Below are 17,172 nucleotides of genomic sequence, written 5' to 3'. Positions count from 1 at the left end.
CATGTACGGGTGGGAGCGGGTGGTGGTAGGAGGCGGGGGTACATGATGGTCAGGGGGCAACGGTGTAAAAATACGTCACACACGTAGTGGGAGCGGGTGGTGGTAGGTGGTAAAAATACGTCATGTACGTGTGAGAGCGGGTGGTGGTAGGGGGTCATGGCTCAAGGGCTCAAGGCTCAAGGCTCAAGGGCTCATGTTTCAGAATGCCCTATTACATACTACTTATAGACAATGTTGAGATTTAACACTAACTATAATCAATGTCTACTGATCACTTATATACAGATTTGTAAGGTTGTGGTATCATATGGTGTGATCATAGTTTTACCTAATCTATAAAATAACTGTGGTAGGGTTGTAATATGGCGTGATCATAGTTGATAGTTTTACCTATTCTATAAAAAAATAACTGTAGTCAAAGTTTAATATAGCGTGATCATATTTTTACCTAATCTATAAAAAATATCTGTGATCAAAGTGTAATATGGCGTGATCACATATCACACCATTGGATCAGACTATAAATCTGGTTCATAATCATTCAATATTTATAGACTTATAGTCATTTACAAAGTGCTCTTGAGTTGGTTATAGTCTATTATCCTTAGCCTTTCAGTACTTGTGTAAGTCGCTGACTTTATTACAACACTATTATCAAGCAAGGTTTTTGATATTAGTTAAGTTTTATTAATAATTAATCTAAATTAAATACAATATTAATTTGAAGAAACAGTTTAGTTCTTAATTCATTTTTAATTGATAAACTAAAACCTACTTATTCAACACAACAACATGGACCGAGGTATTCATCAAACTATGCAGCAAAACAATAAGTAAGATAAAATACGAATATAATTAATTATAAATAAATATGTTTTAATAATTTACAAAATGTCAGTGAAATAAAAAACCAGATGAATAATGAAATATTTAAAATATATGATATAAAATCAAAGTTAAAAATTATTATTTTATTTGAATATTGTTTATATCATTATAGATTAATTAAGCTGCTAGAGAATCGGTTAGTCTTAGTGAACAATATAAAAGATATAATTGTTTTTATTTTTTATATATTTTTTAAAAAATAATAAGTTATGTGACTATAAAATATTTATATTATTGATTATAAAAAATATGTTTTAATATTTTACAAAATTTCAGTGAAATAAAAATCAGATGAATAATGAAATATTTAATATCAAATAATTCATATTACGCATAAATAAAAAAATAAATCAATAAAATATATAAAGTACATTCAATAATCTAATTTTATATAAAATAAAAAAATATGAAATCAGTATTTTATTTTTATTAAAATATATTTTAGTGACATAGATAAAAATAATACTATGATACAATTAATTGATATTGTTTAGTTACAGGCAAAAACCAAAAAATAAAATAATTTTAATTGATTTTGAATTCAGCAACTATCAACGTACAGATTTAAAACTTATTTCTGCAGCTATATCACAGACTCACGTAAAATCTGAAATTATTCGTCTACGAGGTCGACCTTTAATAATATCACCTAATGGAAGAATAAGATTAATGAATAATTATTCATATATAAAAACTAGAGATTTGTTACTAAAAATTTTTGAAAAGAAACCAGATCAGCTTCAAGTTATATTAAACGAATTACATTTAGCTATGAACAGGCACGTAACCAGACATTTGTCTATAAGGGGGCCAATATTTTTTGGCCCCTTTCTATGTTTTGTACCCAATACCACTCCTCTCCATATCAGACAATATCTATAAAAAATAATACTACATTACATAATTTATTGTCGGTATTAGTTAAGCATTATATTTTTATTATTTATTAATATAGGTATACAATATACATTAAACATCTTAAACAACTATATAAGGACAAGTCGTCTATTTCTATGGTTCGCTACAAATCTTTCAGTAAATTCATCTAAATCTAATAATTTTGAAATATGTTTCTCAATTGACAACAGTGCCAAATTGTTCAACCTATAACAAAATAAAATAATTACTTAGGTAGGTATCACATAGATAGGCTATTAATTTTAATTATATAATAAGATGTTTATAATTTAAAAAAAAAATCCCATTTGATTTTTTTAGTTTATAAATGAATTATTTTATTTATATTCTGTTGGACAATTAATTATATAATGCATTAAAGTATTTTTAAAAATATGGAATAATGCAGATTTGTAGAAGTATATAATTATTTAAGTTTATTACAGATTTAAATATTAATGTGTTACTGTACCAACCTTTCATTTGTCATAAGAGATCTCATATAATTCTTAAGTCTTCTTAAACTAGAAAATGTTCTTTCACACCCAGCACTTGAAATTGGAATAGTTATGATGATTTGTACAATTTTATGAGTTTCAATAAAAGCCAACTTGTATTTTTCTAACAGCTCCAATAATTTCATCATGGTTTTAATTTCTGTATTATTTTCTAATTCATATTTTTTGATAGTGTTTGGTAATATATTTAATTCCGACTTTAGTACATCAGTATTGGACCCATAATGTTCAGCTAAAGGCTGAATGTGTGCAAAACTTAAAAAATGTTCATTATCAGGATGTAAATATGAGACAGCACTAAGAATATCTTTATTATTGGAAAATCGATTTTTAATTTCTACCAAAATGTAATCAATAACTGTATAATAAAGTTTGATTTTTAAATCTGTTTTAGATGTAGGAGACTCTTCTTCTAATGCATTTTGCTGTGTAAATAAAAATTGTTCAAAATGTTTCGGAATTGTTTTTTTTCTTTTTATATTGGTATCTTGAGAAGGTATGGTTATATTATTTTCATCACAGATAGAAATAGTTTCATCATATATGTTATTAAAAGTTGTATCTGTATTTTTTAACCTCATATCTTGAAGGGTTGATTCCAAAGATGAAATTAAAATCAACGCATTAGCTAGTTCACCACTTGTATTTTGTAAATAATCGCTTATTCCTTTAAACATATGTAAGATATAACAGAACATTACTAAATTTAAAATAAATTTAAAATCAATTTGATGAAGTAACCCAGTAGCTTCTACAGCACGATCTCCTCTTTCATATACTAATTTATTTAATAGTACAAGTAAAGGACTAAGTGCTTTTTTCATTGTTAAACATGCAAATACTTGGGCTGTCCATCGAGTTAAGCAAATACGCTTAAGTTCAACTTTTGGCACTAATTTCATGGCATTTTGAATATCAATAAATTGAGCATGAATAGAAGAACCAGAAATAAATACATAAAGACTTTCAATTAAATCAAAAAACATCCTAACTCCAGATACATTTTTACAGGTATCTGCAATAACCAAATTCAGGCGATGATTGTAACAATGCACTTATAAGGCCTGTGGTACTTCTTTGCGAAATAGTGCTTGCACACCATTAAATTTACCACTCATTACATTAGCACCATCATATGTTTGTCCCACACACTTTTTTATGTCAACATTGCTGATAGCAAGTATTTCTTTAATATATGTAAATAATGATGTAGCACATAAAGATCCAGCAGCACGAAAACCCATAAATCTTTCATAGATAATACCATCTAGATAATATCTCAATACTACAGACAACTGCTCAATTTTACTGATATCCTTTGTTTCGTCAACCATAATTGCAAAGTATTCACATTTTTGTAATTCTTTACTGATTTTATCACGTACCATTTGACTAAAAACTGTAAGTATTTCATTCTGCATGCTCGGGCTAGTGTACTTTGAATTATTTGGAAGTGACTGTCTTTTTTGTTTAAAATCATCATTGAAATATTCCAGCAAGTGCACAAGTTCCAAAAAGTTACCACGATTGACACTGTTTTCACTTTCATTGCTCCCTCTTTGAGCAATTCCTTGAACAGCAGTGAATAATAACACTTTTTCAATATACTGAATGTATTTACGATTCTCTTTTACCAACTTCAAATGAGCCTCATTGATTAAAGATGACACAGATGTATTTTTTATTTTCATGCTTGTATATTCTACCAACATAACTTGACATTTTTTGTGTTCACTACTTGATTCATGTCGTTTAAATCCTGAACCTTTGTCTAAAGCTTTTTTCCAATGTTTAAAACCAATTGTAATAAACACAGTGTTTAAGTCATAATGTTTAGAAAAGAAACGACAAGGAAAACAATACACTGCATCATTCATTACACTGTACTCGATCCAGTTGAACATTTTATACCACGTATCTGAGAAATGTCTCATTCTATTAGAAAACTTTGTTTTTGGATAAAATACTAATATAGGTTGTTTTGGTCCATTATTTAAATGTTGAGCAAGATCTTTTGGACCTGGTGTTGTTTTTGATATATCAAGTGTACAAGAATCTAAAGAGGAATGTACATCAATACCATCAACAAATGTAGCACAACTCATGTCCTCGTCACTATTGTCGCTATCATTACTACTTGAGTTTTGTAGTTGTTCTTCTTCATAATGGTTCTTATAAGCCAAAACGTCACCAAAACTATTGTTGGAATCTTCAACACCTAAAAGTAAAGTCTAAATAAATAAATTTATAAATAATTGTAAATATGTATTTATATTTTATTTGAATATGAATATAATTAAAAGTATGTGTAACTATAACATTAACCTTTATTTGTTCTTGAATTATTTATTATCTCTATTGAGTCTGTAGAAGTAGATGCCTCACATACTAAGTTCCTGCTAATATCATTGTCACAAACTAAAACATGATTATTTGACTCTATTTATTATTTGTTAAAATTATTTTTTTGAAAACAATATGCATACTTAATTACAATTTATAAACATTAATTTAATAAATCATAATATTACAGAATAAATTAAATTAAACATTATGAACCATTATTATTATTATTATTAAGAACCATCACTTGACACTCACAAGTATCTAGCAAATAAGTATAAAAAACAAAGTATAACAAATGGCTATTTGTTTGATACTTCATACCAAATTTGTAAGAAAATTTGTCTAATCATTGTAATTTATTGTTGTTCAATAATAACTTTTTTAAATAATTACTATCTATGTCTTACACGGTTACATATTATACAATAATAAATAGGTACCTAACTTATTAGTATGAAAAATTAATTACAATATTATCAATTAGGTAAATCAAAATGTCATGAATAAAATCATTAATTAATGAAAACAATTTATGAAATCAATGTAGTCACCTAATACCAAAAGTCCAGAAATATATACATTAATACCTCCTATATTATAATATAAATATAATATATTATATTATTATACTTTATACAGATAGTTGGATAGTGTTGAGATTAATCGTGTGCAAATTATAATACACTAAAACAATATTAAATAATTATCATTATAATAATAAAACTATATAAAATAGGTACTTAACTTTATCAACAATATTATAGCATAAAATGTCTTAAAAATGTTAAATATGTAGTACCTAATGTTCTAATATTAATCTATTAATTAATATGGATTAATATCTACCTTCTACCTATCTAATGCTAGAATATCCAAAATTACGTTAATATATTATTAACTAATAAAGAAATAACTAGGTACAATAATTAGTAAATATAAAATGTAGGTAAGTAAGACTTGGGTAGTATAACTTATCGGAAGTATATTGTATAATTATTGTACTTACCTTTCTCGGTTCTTAAGATTTTTGGATTGTTAAAATAACTTTTTAAAGTTCTCTTCATTATTATAATATAGGTTCTTACACTTGTGCCTTGAAAACAATGTAAACTATACTGCGACGTTAGCACGCGTCGTGATCAATACTCTAAGTCTCTAACTCGCTGATAATATTATATTGAGACATTACTTTGTTAGGTATGTTTATTTTATTATACGATTATCGTAATGGTTCACTATTATAATATATATATATATAATATTGTACATAGTTGTGTTTATCAAATGTGCGTTCGATACCCGTATTTAGAATTCCTAGTTTTCAATCTATTAATAGACGTATTATTGTCTATTTTGTATTATTGACGAATATTTATAAAATAGAATCTCGGAATTTAATTTTTATCATACGAATATGATCGTGAACTATATGGAGTACCATAAATCATAATATAATATACATTTAGGATTTAGCCGGTTTGGGACAATATTATACATTTATACACCATAATATCTAAAAAAAATCAAGGGGGCCAGTCCGGGGCCACTGTCATTTCTTAGGGAGCCAGGCCCCCTAAGGCCCACCCCTTGACGACGTGCCTGGCTATGAAATCAAAAACGTCGAACCTAACTACAAGCTTTTTAAAAAACTATCTTGATTTTAATAATCAAAATGCAATTATTTTACTATGGAATGGTAATTCAGATAAAAATATTTTACAAAGATTAGGTTTTAATACAAATATAATGTTGAATATGACTGCATACGATACTGATAATAATAGAGTATTTTATTTAAAATTAATTAATTTTAAAAGTAATGAAATTATATTAAACCATAAATTAGGTTATATAATTAAAAATGGTAGATTTTTATCGTTGAAGGAAACTCATGATTCAATTTGTAATCAAAACCATGATATAACTTATATACACGACGCAGTTAGTGATGTAAAATTAACGAAATGTATTTTCAACTATTTATGTATAAAAAACAATTATCAGTTTATATTGAGTAAAATAATAAAATAATATAAGTTCTTACAAAATACTAATAGTTCGCAATTAGTAGCACGGTAATATTGAAAAATTAACCTCATCCGTTAAAAATAATTACAATCGATTTTGATTTTAACAAATATTAACATGTCGATTTAATACTTAATTTCTACAGCTATATCGCAGACTTACGTTAAATCTAAAATTAAACGACATTGAGAACGACCTTTCATATATAATCCAGAAATTTGATACTAAAAAAATTTTGAAAAAAAACCATATCAGCTTTAAGTTATAGCCTACTAAGTTAATTATTTATGTATAAAAAAGCAATATTATCAGTTCATATTAAGTAAAATAATAAAATTATATTGACTTATCTTTAATAACAATAGATCGTAATTAGTAACACAGTAATATTTTAAAAATTAACCTCGATCGTTCAATGGTCAACGCTATCGATTGTAATAAAAATAAATAATGACTTAATAAGCATAGATGATTAATACGTTTTTTTATTTAGTAATAATAATTTATTTATTGTTATTTAGTGGTAAATTTTATACTATTATTATTTATTTATTTTTAATTACAGTAAAATAGGTACAAGGAAATGTAATATCAAAAAGATCACTTATGAACGTAATTGGAAGCGGACTAATTCAATTAAATCGGTTTAAAAAATGTTCAAAAACGTTTGTTTTAAAAAACGATTATAATTTCATAGACTTTAATCAATTTTTTGACTACGGTTTTGAAATGACCGTGGTTGGAGTTTATATTCAATTGATGCATTACAATTAAGAATCAATATTGTAAACCCTTAACCACCGGATCTTCTTATGTAATTTTACCAGACTGTATAAGGAATAAGAAAGCTGTTATAAATGTAAAAAATAATGATAACAAATGTTTCAAATATGCAATTTTAACAAAATATAATACTCGTTCAGATAAAACTAAATTTAATAATCAATATTTTAAAATGCTTGAAAAAAAAGTAGATTAAATTTTCATTGTATCGATTTTCCGACACCAGTTAATCAAATTAAATCATTTGAACGTTTAAATAATGTATCAGTTAATGTTTTTAGTTTAGATAATAAAAATGTTGTTTTCCCATAATACATGAATAATGTGGAAAGTGAAAACCATTTCGATCTGCTTTTAATTAATAATGGTATAACGTCACATTATTGTTTTATTAATGATTTTTGTAGACTTATTCGTAATCAAAAGACGAAACATAAATCTAAATTAATTATATGTAAAAGATGTTTTACAGTTTTTAGTAATATTCCTTGTAAATTCAAACTATGGGTTATTAATGGGTTAAAAAAACATAAAAAAATGTGTGGAAAACATAAACTTGGAAGACCTGTAATGTTTGATAACGGTGATGACGATACTATTTATTTTAAAAATTTTAAAAGATCTCAACGAATACTTATAGAAATTTATTCTGATTTTGAATGTTATTTAAAACCTATAATAAACAACCAAGACATTAAAACTAAGACATTGATAACTCATAAACATAAACCTATGAGTTATGCATTTTACGTAAAAATAGATTATGACATTATACCTAAATATTTAATAAAAAAATATAAAATTCCAACAAAACTTCATGTTTATAGAAACCGTAATGCAGCAAAACATTTCATAAAGACAATGATAGATATAGGTTCAAAAGTGTGTAATCTTTATAAGATAAATATACCCATGGACAAATTAACTGTTGATGAAGAGCATAAATTTCAAAATGCTAGATTATGTGAATGCTGCTTCAAATCATTTAAAAACGATAATTTATTTAAAGTAAGAGATCATAATCATTTTACAGGACGTTTTAGATCAGCTGTTTGTTTAAATTGTAATTTTGAATTAACTAATGTTTCATTTATTCCAATTTACTTTCATAACTTAGTCTATGACAGTCATTTTATTGTTCGTGAACTTGGTTGTAATGAAAATGATATTCATGTAATACCTAATTCATCAGAAAAATATATATCATTTAGTAAAACTATTCAAGATAAATTCAATATAAAATTTATTGACACATTCGTTTTATGTCAGAGTCTCTTAGTTCACTAGCTGATAATTTATCTGAAGACAAAACTAGATTTAGAGAAACATTAAAAATATTTTCTTTGTCGACATTAAATTTAGTTACACGAAAAGGTGTGTTTCCTTATGAATATATTGACCATCCTAATGAATTAAATGAAACTTGTTTACCACCAAAACAGTTTTTTTATAATTCATTAAAAGATGAAGATATTAGTGATGAAGATTATGCGCATGCTCATAAGGTTTGAAAAAAATTTAATATAAAAAAAATTAGGAGAATATAGTGACTTATACTTAGCAACAGATGTATGTTTACTTTCTGATGTTTTTGAAAATTTTAGAGATCTTTGTTTACAAACACTTAAACTCGATGCTTCACATTTGTAGTGAGCTGATCCTGGTGAAGATGGCTCAACACGATTTAACGACGAAGTCCACTTTGTCGTCTATCTTCTTCAGAGACCGTAGGAAATTTGTAGTAAATAAACAACTCGTTTTTTTATAAGTTTGAAAATCAAGTTATTTATTAACTGAGACAAAGTAAAATAATTATAATAAAGGCTAGCCCGATGTGTTGTTAAGTATAGAACAACGCCACCGGTCCATGCGTACTTGAGGCTTAACTATGTCTGAATCGTATTACTACCACAACCCTTTTTATATTAAACTAATCATGGACGTAGTCCCAGAATATACGCGTGTGTCATGGTAAACCGGAACACAAGTTTCGTGTTTACTAAGACACGATTATTGAATGCGTATTTGATTTCTAAGAATTCATATAACTAGATCTATAAATAATATAAATAATATACGTATTTTAATTCTACGAATTCATATAACAAGAATATAATACTAGATCTATAAATTGGATATATGAAATTATTGCAAACAGTATCAGCTCAAGGTAATAAAAATAAAGTAATATGGTCGGATTACTACACATTTTATGACCGCTCCAGGATTTGCATTTGATTGTATGTTAAAACATACTAATGTTAAATTAGAACGGCTTAAACAGTATGATATTCAAATTTTTCTGGAGAACGGATTACGTGGTGGAATTGAATCACTTATTTGAGAAACGACGTAAGTCATAAAATACCACAAATTGAGATAATGCGTGGAATGTGTTATCAAATGATAGTCGGATCATGTGTGAACATTTGCAAAAAAAATATTCAATTTTAAAACTGTGGCGACACTGTAAATAATCAGTATAGAAGAGAAACAACGTAAGTCCTGGACTTACGTTATTTCCAAGGTGGATATATATATATATATATATATATATATATATATATATATATCCACCTTGGTTATTTCTATTCTACATCACATGTACAACAAATTATTCTATTATTATAACAAGCGTGATAGATGCGTAATTACGTTAAATGATTAGAAAACCTGTCGTTTTGACTTTTGAGCATAATAGCGCATGTAGAATTAACCCCAATATTGGTAATTGATAATACTATTTTGACTAGTTACGCTTATTAAATGATTAAATATCAATAATTATTGATACTATTATAATTACGTCTCCGACAATTGTGTTCAGTGTGGTTAAGTTAAACCTATATAATTTTATTTTGTGATTCGCATAAGCTGTGTTATTAAGAATAATAAATTGTTTAATCGTCTAAAACACAAAAATAAAGAATGGCATCGTGTTCAACCGCCGACCGTACAACACGTGTGCTTATCGTACCATTCGTTTTATTGCTTTTCGATAGCACAGTAATCACGTCGTCATCCGGAAAGGTAATATGATTTAATAACATAACACCCAACCGCTATGAATAGAAACCCTACGGGCATTTCGCCCAAAAATACCAAAAACCCCCCAATTCCAACCTACCCTCCACTAAAAACCAAAAATGGTTCATCATCAACTCAAACTTCAACTTCATTGTATACATCACCATACAAAACTGCGCCGACTCTCAAATCGACCAAAACCGTTATAGTGCAAGGCACCGACCGTAATACCGGCGGCCCCTCCACGCCAACGAGTAATCTTGTCTCACGCATCGCAATCAAGACCCCTCTACCACTTCCCACCCAAACCGCTCTGTCCAGCGATAACACGCATACCATAGACACTATCGCTTTACACACAAATATAAATACATCCACTAATGACCAGTCGATAATCTCTTCATCGAATATCACGAACAATAATAATATAAACTATTCATCTGCAGCTGTCGCCATGGAAAAGACCCCTAGCCACGAACAAGCCTTAGTATTCAACTCAATAGACGGTATACCACAAAAAGAGTATATTTTAGCTGTAGGAAAAATTGTATCACCAAAAAACATAACGTTCATTTCCAGAATCTCGAACAACCGTTTTTGCATCTTTCTTTCCAGTAAACAAATTCTCGACAACTTAATGCAAACAACCCAATCAATTAATATTAATGAACAAACTATACCAATACGCAGATTACTAAACCCGGCCAAACGATACATAATATCTAATGTATGTCCTTCTATACCCAATCATGCAATTATAGAAGCCCTAAAAAATATTGATATAGTGCCCATATCACAAATCAACCATCTCAAAGCGGGAATCAATATAGAAGGATACGAACACATAATGAGTTTCCGAAGACAAATGTTCATCAAACATGATGACATTCCTAAACTCCCAAACTCGTTATTAATCACTCTAAATGAATCACAATTCAGAATCTTTTTCTCTGATGACAAAATAACTTGTTTCTTATGCAAAACCACGGGACACACTACAAACAATTGCAAAAATAATATTGAAGATAAACTCCTTCCTAGCACAGAAAAATCAATCATTCCCGATGACAACACTATTGACCCTAACAATTTAATTGAAAATATACTCCCTACCACAAGCTCATTGTTTGATCCACCATTTGATCAAACTAAAACTAATTTGACTGATACAACTGATGAATCCAAATTTTTTTCTTCATCCCAAAATTATTTTGATGATATACAGTCCCACACACCAAATGAAACTCATAAGAGACTGTTGTCTGACACGTCATCCCCTAAACCTCCTGACTCCCCAAATACTGTATTGTCATCGACCACTACCACAAAAAACGAAAAAACTACCAAGAAACCCAAAATACAATCTCGATCAAATTCATCAAGCAACCTTGATACAAATTCGGACGAAAAACTAAAACCAATCATAGAATACTTCACCACTAATGATCCATCACCAATCACATATATCCAATTCAAATACATCTTTGATAACTTCAACAATAAAGCAATGAATATCCACACACTGCTAGAAAATGTGAACACTAATATACCAACGTTAATGGAAATTATAGATCAAATTCGTCCAAACATAAGTGACAAATCACTTAAATCAAGACTAACGAAACTTTCAAATCTACTTTTCCAATCCCAACCTCTTCAAAAAAGTTCAACCCAAATCTAACCACGCCTATATAAAACAACACAATACAAAAAACTCAATCTTCTGACCATGGACTCTATTATTCAATGGAATATAAACGGCCTACACAAACACAATACCGACATCCACCGAGCAAAAGCTCTCATCCAACCAATCGCCTTCTGTTTCCAAGAAACCAATTTAAGACCCAACACTATTTTTCCCATAAAAGGATATAACGGTTTCTACAAAAATCGTCAAACATTCCTCCGTGCAAGCGGCGGAGTCGCTATTTTCGTCAATAACATCATTGAATGCACCGAAATTCATGTCCAATCTCCTCTAGAAGTCGTTGCTGTCTCTATACGTCTCAAAACGCCCCTATGCATTTGTAACATTTACTTACCGGATAGTACAGATCTATCACTCAACGACCTCAATGATATAATTAAGCAACTACCCAAACCTTTTCTTTTTCTCGGCGATTTTAACTGCCGAAACCAAAGCTGGGGATCAAATCACACCGATTCCAGAGGCAAAACGCTTGAAAAATTCCTAGAAAATGATCAAATAACATTACTTAACTCCGGGGAATACACACCCCACAATGCAGCTCACAACTCTTTTTCGGCCATTGACCTTACAATATCAAATAGTGCTTTCGCTCCCAAAACTGAATGGAAAGTCCTAACAGAATACAGCACCAGCGATCATTGGCCAATTGCCATAACAATTCTTAATGAATTACCCAAAATACACCCACTCCCAAGATGGCGCCTTAAAAATCCAAATTGGAATCTATACAGTGATATTATAACTTAAAATCTTTATGATAAGCCATTCAATCTTGAATCAGCAACTAACCAAACCCAAATCAACCTAATTATTGACCATTTTTGCAACATTATACTAGAAGCTGCTAACAAGACCATTGGCAAAACCAACACACAATTAAAAAGAAAATCCGTCCCCTGGTGGAATAAAGATTGCAATGATGCAATCAAGACATATAAAAAAGCATTAAACCGATTCAAAAAAACCAAACTAGCTAACGACCATATAAACTTAAAAAAAGCGCGGGCTCAAGCAAGATTCATTACAAAAAAAAGCAAAACAGAATCGTGGCAAAAATACACGAATTCAATTAACCCAAACACATCTCCAACGGAAATGTGGAATAAAATTAAATCGATTAAGGGCATAAATCACCAACCACTACCACCTAACTTACATTTTAATGATGACACTCTCTCACTACCTTCAGATATAGCCGAAGCATTTGCACAACAGTTCAAAAAAAATAGTGACTGCTCAAATTATGACCCAGAATTTATTAAATTCAAAAATACCGTTGAAGATAACCTCAAAAAGGAACTAGAAATCAATTTCCACGAAGAAGATAACCACCTTAATATGCCCTTTAGTCGAAATGAACTCTATACTGCCTTATCCGGATGTAAAAGCAAAAGCCCCGGTCCAGACGGGATCCCTTTTTCTTTTATCCAAAACCTACCCGCAATAGGTCATGATATTCTCCTCCAAATAATTAATATTATTTGGAACAAAGGTATATACCCTGATCAATGGCACAATGCGATTATAATACCGATCCCAAAACCCAATAAAAACAAATTCGATATTATCAATTATAGACCTATTTCACTTATTAATACAATAGCAAAAACCATGGAAAAAATGGTCAATAAAAGACTAATCTGGCACTTAGAAACATCCAACCTAATAATTAAGGAACAATGCGGCTTTCGCAAAAACCACACTACCATTGACATACTCGCCACCCTCCACACAGATATCTGCAATGCAAAAAATAATAAACATCACCTCATACTAATATCTTTAGATTTAGAAAAAGCATATGACATGGTATGGAGGAATAGAGTCCTCGAAATCATACAAAACAACGGCATAAACGGCAAAATGTTTCTATTCTTACAAAATTTCTATAATAATTCAAAATATGCTATGCTGGAGAACTTCCCCTCAATCTACTTAGGGAAAAAGAACTCTTAAATTATGGAATAAAAAGAAAAAGCACTCCAAACCACATAGGACACAATAACTTTTTTAACGACAAAACCACAAATTTAATTTTTTCAATAAAAAACCCCGTACTATCTATACAAGACATCTTCTTCCAACTTATCAACAAACTCACCATACACACATCTGTCAAAAACAAAATCACATACCCAAACCATCCCACTTGGCTTTGGAAAATCAAAGTCAATACTGAGCTTCTACAACTAAACAAACATGATACAAATCCCAATATTATCACCTCGCAATTTTATGAAGTTATCCAAGACAAATTTTCACACTTCGAAAAAATATACACCGATGCTTCTAAATCCACTCAAGGTGTTGGATTTTCAACAATTCAAATAAATATCACACTCCTGCACAAGCTCCCGCCGGAAACCAGTATATTCTCAGCTGAAACTCAAGCCATCTATGAAGCTATCATATTAGCCAATACTATCAACTCAAACCACATTCTAATTTTAAGTGATTCACTCAGTGCTTTACTAGCTCTTCAAAACCCACTACACCCAAACGAAATTACCCAAAATATCCAATTAATATTCAAATCGACCACCAAAAACATCGAATTTATGTGGGTACCATCACACATTGGTATTACTGGAAATGAAATGGCTGACAAGGCTGCTGACCTTGCAACCAAAATCATACACCACCCAACAATTTTCGACCTACCGACGAATGATATTAAATCATCCATCAAACGTAAAATATATGCTAGATGGCAAAATCATTGGGATGCCATTCCTCCTATCAACAAGCTTAAATCAGTCAAGAAAGATACAAAAAAGTGGAACCCACCGTACTACCTCAACAGACGCCAGGAAGTTGCCATCACAAGATGCAGAATCGGACATTCCTTCACAATCCACTCTTTTCTCATCAACAAAAACCCACCTCCTACCTGCGACGAATGCCACGCCGACCTCTCAATCCAACATATCATCCTAGATTGCTCAAAGTACAGGGACGCAAGAAACAATCTAGCTATACCACCTAATATGGATGAAGCACTAAACGAAAATAATATTATTAAAATTATATCTTTTTTAACCCAAATTCAACTCATAAACAAACTTTAACAATGTAAAAACCCTTTCCATAGTCATTAAGTCATAATATATTTTGTCTTGTACTCCTAATTTAATTTAATTTAAGCCAGGCTAATGACCCGTGTTGTCGAAGCCTTATTTTCTAAATAAAAAAAAAAAAAAAAAGAATGACATCGTTGGAAGAAACACCGCGTAGACGGCAAAGAGGTATACGTAATACTGAAGAGTACAGAAGCGAGGTTATTCGTAATGCTCGGGTTAAGGGCCAAGAGTATATTAATTGGAAAGGCAAATCGGTACCGGTTATCTCCCCAAAAAAAGAGTTGACGTAAGTAAAATATTATTACGTTTTTCTTCCGATTACTTGTTTAGTTTATTATTATTTTTTTTTTTATTGGTTTAGTTGCCGTTACAAATGTTTTGACCGAATCGTTGTTGGAGATCGCAACGAAATATATGAACGATTTCGGTCATTCGATACAAAAAATGCACAAGATACATATCTTTCATCACTAATATCATTGGAAGATGTGCAACGTCGCAGACCACGTGAGACCACGATTGGTACTCCCGCGAAAACACGGTTACATGACAAACAATTTAAATACCGAATAAATACGTCATCAAAAATGTATGTAGTATGTCAAAATGCTTTTTTGGGTATACACGGCATCAAACAAGGAAGGATTCGACGTCTGACTACTTTATTAAAACAAAACAAATCGCCAAAAGATCAGCGTGGAAAACAAAAACCAGGTAATGCAAAATCACCGGAGACAATTCTGAAAATTGTTCAGCACATAAATTCGTTTTCTCGCAAACAAACACATTATGCAAGTAAAGTAAGAGAATATCTCAGTGAAAAACTAGATATATCAATTATGCATGCAATGTTTAAAAGGAAGTCTATCCAGATGAACCGGTAAATTATTATTTTTTTACCTGAAAGTGTTTCATGAACATTTTTCACTATGATTTGGACGTCCTCAAGTCGACACATGTCTGACATGCGAGGAAATGACGATTAAGTTGAAAAGTAAGGAACTTAACGAAACAGCAAAACGTGTCGTGGCAGCTAAAAAATTGTTCACTGTCGGAGAGCCAAAAAGTTTTACTCAAAAAAAAAAAAGAATTGATAGAACAGTACCAAAAAGATGATAGTGTAGCGATCATCTCAATGGATTACATGCAAAATTTGTCACTGCCACAAGTTCCCATTCAATCAGCATTCTACTTGGGACAACTTACAGTGAACTGTTTTTGTATTCACAATGAGAAAACGGGAGAGGCAACGATGTTCTTATCTTATTATAAGGTGTCGGTGGAAAAGGTCCAAATGAAGTTTGTTCGTTCATCAAAATGTACCTGGATGACGAGCAAAACATTTCAAAGAAGGTAACAAAATTATGTGTTTTTCCGGACGGTTGTGGAGGCCAAAATCGTAACCATACAGTAGTTAGATTTTTTTGTGCTCCTGCTGAAACAAGATTCTCTGTTATCCATCACTTTCTACCTATTCGAGGACATTCTTTTCTTTCGTGTGACCGCGATTTTGCAGTCGTCAAAGGTGTAATTAAACGATATGATCGGGTCTACTTTGTCAAAGAGTACATGCGTTTGATTATTTCGGCGGCACATAATAATCGTTTTCGAGTATGTTTAGTGAAGTCATCAGACATTCTTGATTTTAAGAATTGGTGGATGGCGTATTATAAAAAGAATACGTTATCAGTATTATCCAAGGGTAAGAAAGTTCGGAAAAATGACAAACGAACTTTTAAGATTTCAACTTACCGCGAATTTTGTTACTCCCAAGAATTTCCCGGTATTATAAAAGCTAAAAACTTCATTGACGGTGTCGTATACGCCGATTACTCGGACGTATACCAAAATAAAGTTAAACACAAAATAACGCAAAAGAAGAACTTTATTC

General features: G+C 30.2%; 1 protein-coding gene across 1 annotated transcript; it reads right to left on the bottom strand.

The window, feature by feature from the left end:
• Nucleotides 1–1,484: 1,484 nt before the first annotated feature.
• LOC126554922 (zinc finger MYM-type protein 1-like) lies at nt 1,485–8,570 on the bottom strand. The gene is made up of 5 exons (XM_050209915.1): nt 8,565–8,570; nt 3,415–4,534; nt 2,880–3,318; nt 1,652–1,764; nt 1,485–1,537 (listed from the first exon to the last, which is right to left on the bottom strand). The coding sequence occupies exons 1-5, from the start codon at nt 8,568–8,570 to the stop codon at nt 1,485–1,487; spliced, it is 1,731 nt and encodes a 576-aa protein (XP_050065872.1).
• Between the last annotated feature and the right edge of the window lie 8,602 nt (nt 8,571–17,172).

The sequence above is a fragment of the Aphis gossypii genome, unplaced genomic scaffold, assembly GCF_020184175.1.
Source record: "Aphis gossypii isolate Hap1 unplaced genomic scaffold, ASM2018417v2 Contig00648, whole genome shotgun sequence".
Lineage (NCBI taxonomy): Eukaryota > Metazoa > Arthropoda > Insecta > Hemiptera > Aphididae > Aphis > Aphis gossypii.
Note: the sequence above shows the minus strand (reverse complement) of the source record. Positions and strands in the feature narration are given on the sequence as shown.

Excerpts from the sequence above, each read along its gene's own strand:
- LOC126554922 (XM_050209915.1), bottom strand. Across the intron at positions 3,319-3,414 it reads TGGTGCTAATGTAATGAGTG|ATACCTGTAAAAATGTATCT; the intron begins GTAAATTTAATG and ends TGGTTATTGCAG. Across the intron at positions 1,538-1,651 it reads GTGCCTGTTCATAGCTAAAT|GTGATATTATTAAAGGTCGA; the intron begins GTAATTCGTTTA and ends TTCTTCCATTAG.